Source organism: Silurus meridionalis, chromosome 27 (genome assembly GCF_014805685.1).
Source record: "Silurus meridionalis isolate SWU-2019-XX chromosome 27, ASM1480568v1, whole genome shotgun sequence".
Lineage (NCBI taxonomy): Eukaryota > Metazoa > Chordata > Actinopteri > Siluriformes > Siluridae > Silurus > Silurus meridionalis.
The window spans coordinates 6,408,317-6,421,539 of NC_060910.1; the positions used below are offsets into that span (position 1 = coordinate 6,408,317).

General features: G+C 41.1%; 1 protein-coding gene across 2 annotated transcripts in view; it reads right to left on the minus strand.

Moving 5' to 3' along the window:
* kiaa0825 (KIAA0825 ortholog) overlaps positions 1-13,223 on the minus strand; it is a 135,842-nt gene that overhangs the window by 65,230 nt on the left and 57,389 nt on the right. For both annotated transcript variants that reach the window (XR_006924695.1, XM_046841647.1), the window contains exons 15-19: positions 12,539-12,757; positions 11,007-11,418; positions 9,184-9,340; positions 6,338-6,499; positions 4,893-4,987 (exon numbers count right to left, since the gene is read on the minus strand). Coding sequence is in view for 1 of the 2 variants with exons in the window: in XM_046841647.1 (XP_046697603.1) it covers positions 4,893-4,987; positions 6,338-6,499; positions 9,184-9,340; positions 11,007-11,418; positions 12,539-12,757 (1,045 nt within the window). In the remaining variant the exon portion in view is untranslated. The remainder of the gene's footprint in view (positions 1-4,892; positions 4,988-6,337; positions 6,500-9,183; positions 9,341-11,006; positions 11,419-12,538; positions 12,758-13,223) is intronic.

The window sequence follows — 13,223 nt, forward strand, 5'->3', positions numbered from 1 at the left end:
GTCATATAGTTTTCATCACATGCATTATACCCCTACAGTCCCGCGAGAGAGCTTGGCTGGCGAGAGAGCCTGTGCAGTTCTCCACCAACACAAGCCTTCTAACGCCCTTCAAAAACCACCGGCACATAAGCAAGCGGCAGAAAAAAACAGGAAACGCCTCTCGGCTTAGCGATCCGCCGAATTTCACCTCCCGTAATCCCACTCATTCATTACACGCTGTAAACCTGCTTGCTTTGAATAAACAGGTTCTAATGAGGCAAGATTTGGACTCCCTTTTCTTCATGGGATTACACCACATTATATAATATTTACTCTGTCTCTTCACCGCTATCATTCCACGTTCTTACATTCCCTTTCCTGCCTACCTCTCACACACACACACTCTCTCAGTCTCTCTCTCGCTCTCTGTCTCTCCCCCTCTCTTGGGAGGCCATGCCAGTCTGCACTGAAAGTTCAGTATTACCTATTCAGCACCATTCATGAATAATCCTGCAGTAATGCCTGGGAGACAGAGCCGAATGACAGTATCTGTTTTAAACACGTGCAACAAAGTGGCACAAGGCCGAGAAGGGTGGAGAACTCTAGTGCACACACACACACACATGCGCGCGTATGCACACACACACGCCCTCACTCACTCACTCACACACGCACATACACACGCCACCCTTATTAGGAACACCGTCCTTGGCAAGACAAGCTGCTTGCCCTTTGTTCGAAGACGCATGTAAAAATGAGGGCGGTTTGAAATGGAGCCTGTGTAGCTGCTAGACAAGGTGTGAGGGGCCCTTATGGCAGCCTGATAGTTTTCAGCATGACAGCTCAGAATAGAGGTCTGGAGAGACGGATGAGTCTCGGCTGCCTGGAGCATCACCCCGTCCCATAAATATTTATACTCCGAGCAAGCCGAGGATGAGGAGGCGTGAGGAGGAAGAGAGCACAACCTCAATCAGGTTCCACCTGAAGTCGGGCCACACCGACCGACACCAGCGACAGTAAATGACTTTACTATGGGGGTGTATAACTAAAAACCCACGGGAAGGCATCGGCTGCGCCGCACCTGGGTAATGTGCACGCCTCATCAAAGGCAGCGACGACGGTCTACCCTTGTCTCGTTCACCTTTCCTGCCTCTTTCCCCCTATTTGTCCTCTCAGGCAACCTCGAACTCCATTTAGGGTAGAAGAGGCACTCCATCACTGAGGGAATGTTTATAGAGAAGGATGAACACATTGATGCCTCCTACTGTGGAAGATACACAGATAGTTGGAGGATCTCCAAGCTGTTGAGGGGGTACAAGGCAAGCTGGCCACTGCACCACTGCCACGGGGCAGTTACTGAGCATGAGCAGTGGGCAGCTGATCTGCAATCAGTTCACTATCAATCACTGATTCTTTGCAGCACTGGGTTATTCAAAGGTTATACAAACTTTTCTTAGATTTCAGAAGGAGTGCAGTTCATTTTAGAGAAAAACGTGACAAGAATAAACACAAATATTTTCAGCCTCACTGACAGGTTACATTTTTAATAGAGCTTTTTGGGCTGGATGGAAGGTTTATTGCTGGACTAATTACATCTCATGGCCTGTCTATTTATTTATTTTTATTGTAAACAAGTAGGTTTATTATGTGAAGCAATATATTGATATTAATAATTATCTGAGGTGATATAAAAAAATTTAGAGACTAGCTTTGTAACATGCCAACAGATGGCAGCATGCACAGTCACAGGGAGCACCGACCTTCAAAAAAAGCTAATTGTCCTGTGTACATCGCAAGCCGTGCAACTGGTGCTATTCCGACCACGTGCGCGCTCTGTCATCGAGCTTTCCTCACACGTGAGTTTCTCGCTGGATACAACATGATCTCACTTACGCACCCACCCTACTCACCAGATTTGGCTTCTGCAGACTTCACCCTCTTCCCAAAGATGGAAATCCAGCGCAAAGGTCACCATTTTGACACCATTGCAGATACCCAGTGCGAATCGCAGAAGCTGCTTGACAGGCTTCGAAAAGAAGACTTCCAGGAAGTGGCAGGAACACTAGGAGCATTGTATTGCTGTGCAAGGGGACTATTTTGAAAGGGTAAACATAGATAAATAAGTACTTACTTTTAAACAGAGCTCGTCTCGGAACGTTTTGGTCATGAGTTCAAATCCCAACACCACCAAGCTGCCATTAGTGGGCTCTTGAGCAAAGCTCTTAACCCTCAAGTGCTCAGTGGTATGAATCACATAAAATGTCTTTCTGGATAACGGTGCCTGGCAAATGCCATAAATAAATAAAAAATACAGACTGTGGCTACACAGTATATATATCCACTCTATATATACTGTAAATAGCTGACCAGCTCACTGTAAATCATCACATGCCGATAGCTACTACATTTTTAGCATAATCAGCTATATTTCCAGCCAACCAAAACATAGGAACATTTCCCCTTGGGCAAGCTGATGGATGAATAATTGTGTCCACTCCTGTTACATCATATTCTGTTTACATTTCGCTCATCTCATGGGTCGGATTTCTTTCTTAACTAAACCTGGCCTACTTTAATTGACATTCCACCACAATGAGCCATTCTGACCCACTACTAACATGGTGAGTAAAAGAAAAAACCCTCTGTTCAATAATAACTAGGCATGATGCCAAGAAAAAAAATTTTCACCCCAGTGATGAAAATCTGAAAAAGATTTGTTCTCCTGTCCAAAAACTGTGCATAATCAGCTTACAAGGTCCTGAAGCTTGTTGGCAGCTAAAACGTACAAAAGGTGTCAGATCAAACAGAATGAACCTCGTGTCACAGTGTGAAGCTGAGATCATTTTAGCTTAGGCAAACACATAATGTGATTAAGGCAATGGACTTAGAATCTGAAGGTTGTGAGTTCAAATCCACACCAAGCTGGCACTCCTGGGCCCCTAAGCAAGGCCCCCAACCCCATACCTGCTCAACTGTATGAATAAGATCATTGCAAGCTGCCCTGAATAAGTGGATCTGCCAAATGCCATAAATGTGAAAGTCACATAAAAAAGTTTATAGAAAGTGTCAGATTTAATTCCGTACACAGAGGTGGAAAGTAAACAATTACATTTACTCACGTTACTGTAATTGAGTATTTTCTATTTTCAAGTTATACTTTTTAAAGTATTTTTTTTAAACTGTCATTTTACTTTTACTTAAGTATGTTTTGTTTGATGTATTGTACTTAACTACATTTTAAATGATATCAGTTACTGAGGGAAACAAATAAAAAATAATAAAATGCAAATAGAAAAAATAACGCGTCCTCAGAAACTAACGCACCGATTGATTAATGCGCGGGAGAACAACCGTGCTAAACTCACAAGAAAGAAAGATGGAGACGAACAAGACAGACACCAGTGATGCAGATCCAGCTGAAAGCGAAATGCCGTTAAATCGAAAGTTACGCAATGCGTGCGCTCACTGTCTGAACTGGGAATCTGCATTTGCGATTTCTCTCATTATCATAAATGACATTATAACAGGGTTTTTTTTTTGTTTGTTTTTCGGACACAAATTTTATGTTATTGCACTTTAATTTGTAAATGTGTTCAATTAAATACAACTGTCATTTATATCTCCTTGTCCTTTTTGAACTAAACTAGAATCCCCCAACAAACCTCTGGCTGTTAATTAAAGTAACTTGGTAAATTTTACTCTGAGTCAATTTTAAATGAGTTACTTTTGACTTAAGTAGATTTTTAGATTTTGTTCATTTTGCTTAAGTCACATTTTATTTACTTAACAATGTCAGTGGATTACGGGTGACTGGACGAGTGAGGACCCAAATGCAGGATGCGACAGGGGTAAGGAAAAAACAGGCTTTATTAAAGACACAGGCAAAGGGCAAAACAAGGTGCATAATACAGTCCAAGTCCAAGAGCCTGGAGACAGGAGACAGAGCAATGCAGGAAGACCAAAATCAGAAATTCAAAGCTTTCCAAAATCTAAGAGCCAACAAACAGAGCAGCAAGTTCAAACCAGAGCAGAACAGGTTTAGGAACAGGAACAGGAACAGGTTTAGGATCAGGATCGGGATCAGGAACAGGAACAAGAACAAGATCAGGAACAGGTTTAGGATCAGGTTTAGGATCAGGAACAGGAACCAGAGCAGGCAGGGTTGCAATAATAATCTCAGGGTCTAGGGAGCCGGTAAAATTATCTGGCCACGAGCTAAAGTCTAGATGTCCTTATATACCAGGTGGCGCGGGAAAAACGGCAAGATGGCCGCCAACCTGGAAGTGCGCGCCACGAAATCAGAAGTCCTAAAAACCAGTATTTTTATTTAGGTAGAATATTTTATTACTCTTTCCACCTCTGTCTCTACACAATTCAGGGGTGTATGGGATGAATATATTATTGAATTAATACCCAGCAGTGAAATACACACACCAGCAAACATTCAGGACTATGCATCTACTCTAATGAAAGCCCACACATTTAGATTATATTTACATAGACAAGAGGAATTCCTGCTTCATATCACGGATATGTTTCTGAGAAACACAAAGTGGAAAAGGGAAAATATATATTTATATAAAACTGTGGAACGTCTTCCCCTTTATATTCGGTAGGCTTCGTCCATAGAGGCTTTTAGGTCTGGGTTAAAGACACATTTTTTCAGTCTGGTTTTTGAAGAAGGGAAATTGTGATTTGGGAACACTGACATGAGTTTGGTTTACTTGTGTGAAATGTTGTGTGTGCATTTAGATACAGTATATATGTTGTGAGGCAATTTGGGAAGTTGATATATATAAATATTAATTTATTTATACATTTGTTCTCCTGGAAAGAGGGCCTTGCTAAAAAGAGAGAGAGAGAGAGAGAGAGAGAGAGAGAGAGAGAGAGAGAGAGAAATCAAGAACTATTACCTGTTAGCCAGCAGATTTGTGAAGGTCACCTGACTCATTCTCTGGTAAGCCGACAGCACTTGGGTCCAATCCCACTCTCTCGTGCTCATAGCTGACTGTTGACAAATGAGCAAAGAGTATTGTTAGTTATTAATCAGCGTTAATACGATCACAAAATTACTGCTCCAGCTGGGCTGGACTAACTAAAGAGGAGGGGGTCCTGGACGAGGCCTCTCCGACAGAATCTATCTATCATGTCTGCACAAGAAGGTTTTCATTCTAATAAGACAGCAATTAATTTATAAATCCATTCGGTGAGGGATGTAGCCATCATTCCTAAAAAGATAAATCAATTTTGGTAGAGAAGTCGTTACTCTTCTAGCTGTTCTGTAGGGCAAGTTGCCCAGCGATTCGTTTTTTTTTTCCTCTCGGTTTCTGAGTATGTGTAGACCGACCCTTTGTTAGCGAGGCAAATAAAAATCTGATTGCTTTGATTGCCAAAATGTCACTCTTTACTTCAGGCAGAGTTTTCATTGACGAAAAGAGAAGAATGTCGCAACTCTGTTTTTCCTCCCCAACCGGCTGACTGATGGTTCGGCAGTCGTGTTTTTTTTTTTTTCATTTTGTTCTTCTTCCTTTTTCCCTCCCATCCATTTGATTTGATAAACCGCACAGCCACCTGAAGCAAGAGAAGCTTTTTAATCATCCTCTTAACAGGGTGCTTTATGCAAAGCAATGCAAACGCTTGTGATAAGCAGAAAAGGATTACGAGTGCTCCAGCTAGCACACAACAATAGGTGAAGTATTAGCCTTTGAGCTTAGAAAACAGAGAGAAAAAAAAGAGAAAGAAAGAAAAAAGCGACAAAAGAGCGGACAAAAGTATAAAGTTCTCCTAAAGATTTCTTTCACTGATTGACCTTCGAGTCTCGCAAGTGGCGAACTTTTCCCGTGTTCATCCCCAAAGCTTCAAGAAGTTTATCGGGGCTGAGATATTTAGTAATTAAGCCTGACAAATATGAAATCCGTGGCTTTCTATTTTTTTCTTTCTCTCCTTCTTTCAATTCGCAGCCACCTACTTCACGAGTTCACCTCTCAAGTGTTTTCAAACTTTCCAGCGCTGATTCTTTGTCTCAGCCCCCTTCACGTTTAAATATTGCATTGGGACCGTGTGACCTACAGAGAATTAGGGAGTTCATCCCAGAAAAGCACTTTAACGTTCTTCTTTGGCGTTCACCTTGCCAGCTCTGCTCCTGTGGCCTTGAGGAAAAGCTCTCGCTTAAGCACGAAGACGGGGGGGAAAAAAAGCGTAAAAAATAGTTCACCGCATAAATGAACTGCTTTAAATAAAATTGAAGGGAAGGACGCGACACATGACATGTATCTTGGTGGTGGGGGGTGGGGGGGCGTAGTGGCTCTATGTGTATTGTAATTCCATGGGAAGGGTTTTGAATAGAAAAAGGACCAACCTGATCAAATTTTGCGCGGCCGATGTGGTCAAAGTGAAAGAGCGGGTTGAAGTGGGGCGGACTGTTCGGCACATTCGCTGCTGAGAAGAACAGGACAGACGCTTGTCCCTCGGGAGAAGATGTACCGTCTATGGCAGAAGCTATCTTGGACCTTAACAAGCCCTGAAACAATCAGGAAAGAAAAGAGAGAGAGAGAGAAGGAGAGATGGAAAAAGAGAGAGAGAGTGAGAGAATATGGTGGCGTAAGTTAAATAAAACCCTCTAAAAAAAGAGACAGCACGTGAGGTCTAAATGATTGAAAGGACAAAGATAGTAACGTTCATGCCAACCTGGATGAGTCTAGACGTACATTATTATTAGACTACATTTTCACAAGCGCCCATTAAAATGATACAATTAAGCAGGAATCTCCACAGGCCGACTGAACACACCAATGGACGAATGAGTACATCACGACAAAATGATTCCATATCCAATTTTGGAAGTAATGGCCATTTCTTTTTCTCTCTATTCCCTCAGTAATTGGCCCAACAATGGTAGAAATTAATCAATCTTAATCCAGAATAGAATTTGAGGGCAGAGATATGTATAGAAATATGTGACACTATGAAGCCTGACACTTAAAACTAACTTAAAATGAAGCTTCAAATAGTCAGGAAACAGCGAACCAGTCAGACTGACTCACTCTGTGAGAAGGAACCGAAGATAAACCAGGCAAGACTCAAAGAAAATATCGAACTGGTAAATGCAAAACTATTCCCATGTCAATTACGTTGCATAGCAACGGGCTTTTTTGTATTTTAGATGAGTTGATATTGTCTGAGATGTGTAATGAATCTGTAGTAAAATAAAATCTCTATACTGCAGGGGAAACTAACCAAAATATGCTTTTTTCAATGATAAGATCAAATAATGTCATTTCATTAGAAAACACCCAGACACACACACAGGTTTTTTTTTTTTTTTTGTAATAAGAAAATAGTAATTTCCTAATATCAGCATGTCTCAAAGCATTTTGTTCCTTTAACACACCAGAAATATTACTGTTTTTTTTTTAATTAAACAACATTGTGCATTTTATTATTAATTATTAATTAAATATATATATATAATTCCTATCAAAAGTTTGGAAACACCTAGTTTTTCATAGATGTTCCTTTTGTTTATTCACAAAAAAACACTGTAATTTAAGTTATAAATATTTACTTTGACCAAACACATATAAATGTACAGATATTAGACTTTGTGCTATTTTTATCCGTTAGCATTAATAACAGATTTTCATACTTTAGAAATTAAGCTGAAATACTTCGCCTCTTGGTTAACATTCCGAAGGTGGTCTTCACTAGTTAAGAATTTCTTTCTGACCCTTTAATTAAGTTCCCCCCAAAAGCAGTTAAATAGGATTTAGGTGAGGTGAATAAGCAGGCCATTCTATGGTAGATATCACTCCAGCCAACTGTTTGCTCTCTAAATAATGTTCACAGGGCTTCTCAGGTTATTGTCTTGTTGTACAGTGAAGTCAGTCCCAATTAGCTGCAGTCCAATTAAACAGAATTGCATGGTGTTGAAGTATGGAATGGGAGCCATGTTGGTTTAGTTTTTCTTTCACTTGGAATAAATTTCCAACTTTTCCTGCTCTAAAACAACCCCAAACCATTAAGTTTCCACCTCCATGTTTGACTGTGGGTATGAGGCAGTCTGCTAACATCATCTCTCCTGTTCTCTGTCTTACATAAGTTTCTCGATTTGAGCCAAAAATGTCACATATGGACTCATCCTTTCCACAGATCTTTCTTCTAGTCATTCACTGTCCAATTCTTGTGTGTTTTGCCTTTTACCTATTTTATTGCATAGAAACAAAACAGAACATGCATGTGTCTCAAAAACCATAGAAGTTGGATGACTAGATGTTTCCAAACTTTTCCTAGACACTGTATTTATTCACAGTTACATTTAATGTTATATACGAATGTTATTGCTACTCATGTTGTACAAGCTAAAAACACTCACCACTATCTTCTCTTTTTTAAAGTTAACGAGTAAAACCCGATGTCAATGACACATTGACTCAAATTTTAACAGGAATCCTGAAGAAAAACGTCTTTGTACACTTGACCTTGTGATCATCTTTGAACTTTAACTGCTGGTTACAATGATAATCTGTACTCAGATAAAAACAGACTCAGGTAGAGGAACAGTGAGTGGGATATATTATGCAGCCAGTAAACATTTTGTCCTCAAAGTTGATTTGTTAGAAGGGTTAGGGTTTGACAAGAGCCAGATTGTGACGGCTAGATGACTGGGTGAGAGAATCTCTAAATCTGCAGCTCTTGTGGGCTGTTCCCGTCTGCAGTGGTCAGCATCTATCAGAAATGGTCCAAGAAAGGAACATTGCTCAGGAGCGGCTAAGACTCATTGTTTTGGCAGCAAAAGGGGGACCAAAACAATATTAGGCAGGTGGTCATGACGTTATGCCTGATCTCATACAAGTCCCTAAGTAAGCTATTACAATAGAAATGATAATGTATTAAATGAGCACATATAAAACATGTACCAGGACTTTTGCTTTCTTTGAAAAATAACCAATTTCTGACCAATCAGAATTGAGCAAGGTGCTGGGGCATAATAGAGAATGGTTAATGCACAACACTTTTGCAAGACTTTTTCTTTTTGGAAGACACACAGGCGTTACAAGTTGCCCAAACCTTCTCTTGCATCAGAATATGTGTGTGTGTGTGTGTGTGTGTGTGTGTGTGTGTGATGGTAGAGTTAAGTGTTAAACTCTTTTCTGCCTGTAGACGCAATGCTGCTTAATTGCTTGGTAAAAAGCAGCGCATGCCCACCTCATTGAGCTGGATGGTGTGATGGATCTGCCGCAGGTTCTGAATACCACCTGCTCGCTGGCAGAGTGCCAGCAGCACAGCACACATTTTCTGCTCGGCCGGTTCACTGGGTCCACCTCTATCCTGCACCAGGCCACTCTCCACACGCTCAAATATGCTGAGAGTGAATTAGAGAGAAAGAGAGAGAGAGATGTATCCATGTAAACAGTCTCTGCTTATATAGCATGAGGAACATGAGCTGACAAATAGCTATCAGATGGGCATTGCGAGGACAATTTAGCAGTGTAACCAACGCTGAAATGCGGGCATGTTGCCAATAACTCTTTTCACATCTTTTCTACATTGTATCATTGACTGAAAAAAAAAACACAAGGAACACAACAACAACAACAACAAATAAAAAATATTTAAAGCCACACTATTTGTCGCATAAACCTTAAGGTCCACATCACTTCTCTTACATGCCTCACCTCACTCCAAGATATGAAATGGACACCTTCTTCCAACACCTGCTGTCACTGTTTTTCTCTCACTTCCTCCCATTTTTTTAAACAGTCAAACAGCGAGATGCTGAGTGCTGGCTGTCAGGTTGCCGTTAGCGGCGCTGACATTGAGGAGAAGCTGCCGAGGCCCTGAGCAGGCCACGTGTCAGCACCTGGGCCCGCATCCTTCCCTGTCCATCAGTGTGCAGGTGAAGCAAATGATTGGATCCAGTCAGCGGCTTGATTAATGAGAGGCTCGGCGGATCCGGGACAAGCTATCAATCACGTCATTAGAGCCAATGTGCCCTGAAAGAGGCAGGACACCCCCGCCGCCGACCGAACCCACTGCATTCATCTTCATCTGTGTATGCACGCCGTCAAGCGCTGCCAGGGTCACCATGATGGAGAGCAATCATCTTCTCCTCTACAAATTACTTTGCAAAGACAAGAGACTGTGTGCGGAGGTGTGTGTGTGTGTGTGTGTGTGTGTGTGTGTGTGTGTGTATGTCAGTGTGTGTTGACAAGTAAGAGGGTGGGTCTTGGGTGGGGGATGGGGGTTTAGGGAACACGCACTCCACCGCTGCACTGTACGCTGATTGTTTACAACACAAACAGTGCTGGAAAGTGAAGGTTATTTTAATGAATAGTAATGGATCTCTTGACTGTCTCAGACAGGTGATACATAATCACTCTTCCTGGCTTTTTTTCTACCATGCCCCTTTCTGCCCTCTCTTTTTTTTTCCCGCTGCCTTTCCTGTCACTTAGGGAAAAATATTTCCCGGAATACTAGCAGTAATTTACCTTGCTTTTATCTATATATATTTCTTATATGACATGAAATCTTTGAAATAAGGCTAATTATTTAATAAGGAGCATCGCTAGTCTGTGGTGGCAATTGTGGGTTTTTTCATTAAAAAAAATAAAAATTCAGTGATGTCATTTCTCCAAAATATCGAGCTCGCCCTCTTCTCCGAAGTGATGCCAGCAGGGTCAGCGATGACATTTAATGTGGCATTAAATTCATGATCAGACTGGATGCAATTTCCCTGAATGTAAACCGCTCATTGATTAAACGACTGAACTTTGAAAAACTCGGCCGAGCAAAAGTCAAGATAAGTCTACTTCGGAAAATTATACATTAACATATCGGGGCATATGTGAGAGCCGAAATGAGAGGCGTATATTTTTTTTTCCTTCTTTCACTGGTATATTTTCAATTGCATTAAGTTAATCTGTTTTACTGCAAACAAATTGAAATCCCTAGAGCTACATTTTCAATTGCATAACATTAACCTTTGATTAACAAATTGCTCCGTTTTCAGACTGGCGCTCTGAGCTCACCTCTCACTGCAGAGCTTCTGTGCTTTCTGCAGCTGCATAGAGCTCCATTTAGGCCTTTTCTCCTCCAGACTCTGCAGAAGCTTATGCACGATGGGTTTCGGCTTGCCCTTCTCCAGGCCCAGGTTCACCTGCAGGCACTCAGAAAGCAGTGCCAGGCGCTCTTTGACCTCTCGCTCCAAGGGCTCAGAAGACACCCGCTCAAGGGTCTCTCCATTTTTTAAGCCCTGGCACAGGAAGCCGAGCAGTACCCGGATAAGCAGAGCCATGGGCCTTAGCTGTCTGGCACTCTGGCACTGGCGCTTCTCAGCCACGTTGAAGAGGAAGCGAATGGGCAGGGGGATGGAGGTCACACAGGACGGGAGGTGGGTGAAGATGAAGGAAAGAGCCTGATGAATGGTCCGACTAATGGCGACTGTATTTTATGGGAAAAGAGAGATATTAATAAAGTGGTTATAAAAAATATATTTGATGAATATTTAAAGAATTGGGTCAGTTCGGTTCTGATTAACATATCAAACAATCATTCAGAAAAAGAAAATTATAAATCTGGTCTAACCTGCAACATTAGTGCAGAAAAATAAATAATTGACATGGTAACAAAAATTGGTATGACATTTTGAACTCCCTGGGATAGACCCTGGGCTCACTTGTGTTCCTGTGTAGGAAAAGCTGTAAAGAAAATGAATCGATGGACAATTTGAACCCATTCAACTTATAATTTCCATCTTTAGTAACTGATTTATTTTGGTTAGGTCCTGGTGGATCTGGAATCTCAAGAAAACTAGGCAAGCATTGGGAATAGGAAGTGGCAGCTCAGTGGTTAAGATGTTGGATTGCTATTCAAAAGGTTGTGAGTTCAAATCCCAGCACCACCAATCTGCTACTGCTGGGCCCTAATGAGCTAAACACAAGTTGCTCTGTAGAAGAGCGTCTGCCAAATACTGTAAATGAGTATGCTTTAACTGGGACACCATTCAGACACACATAAACACAGCCAATTTACCTAGCAGGTGGGAAGACTTTTTTATGTCATTTTCTACATAGAGAAACACCATATGGACAAAAATACTGGGACACCTGACTTTTTCAGCATATGTGGCTCTTTCCCAAATTGTTTGCACAAAGTTGGAAGGCACATAGTTGTGTAGGATGTTTTCGGATGTCTTTGTCGAATGACACTATAAGATTGTATAAAGGACACTATTTATAATCACACACTCCGATGCTTATGGTATTTTTTCACTCTCCGGCGTATTTTTTTTACAATTTATAATCACAGTCTTGATATCACCCCGAATGAGGATGGGTTCACTTTTAAGTCTGTTTCCTCTCAAGTTTGTATCAAGTGGAGATAACTGTAATTCCAAATAGGTACTAAATGCAGAATGGGATTTTCAGAAACATTAATGGTCAGGTGTCTACAAACTTTTGTCTATACAGTGTATTTTCACAGGTAAATGAGTGGTATTTAGATGATGAGATTTATACATAATTATTGTTTTGTTTCCTGCTTGAGTTCTGAGATTACTCACTCTTGCTGCTGTCTTTCGTCTTGGCCTCCTCCGGCGTATAGTTCCACTCTTTAGGAATCTTGGCTCGAACACTTTCAGGGAGGTTTTGTCTGAGCAGTGGGCTAGGATGTTGCTCGCATGCCTGCATCATGCTCACTAAGTGCCCTAACAGGCTGCTGATAGGTTTGCAGACGACCTCTCTGATACACTTAAAAATCACAGGCTCGCCTTCGGCTGGATCTGTCGAAACTCAAGTCTGGTTAGTTACACGGTTAGTTACATCTACTTACTAATTAATTGTTTGTTTTGTTCATATAAACTGGTTTTTAGTTCGATTACATGGTTACATTTCAGCATCAGGAAACGAAATGCATTCGGAGGGGTTGAATGCCCATCACTTCCTACACACCTTTAAATCAACTTAAAAAAAAAAAAAAAAAACGTGTCAAGAGTGAAGAGACATGTGACAGTATGCGCTAGTTGCTGTGGCCATATTCTGAAAAACTAGCAAGAAATCAGATTTTGACCATGTTTTTATCATGTATATACTTGTATGTATGTATATACTTGAACAAATCTGCTTTGATTTCTTTAACAAAACAATGAGTAAATGTTTTCCTTTCATTTAATTTGCAAACTTAGCATCTGCCTGCAAAGATTATGTGAGGTAATAGCCAGTTAAAAAATGCAGCAATAAATGCAGTCA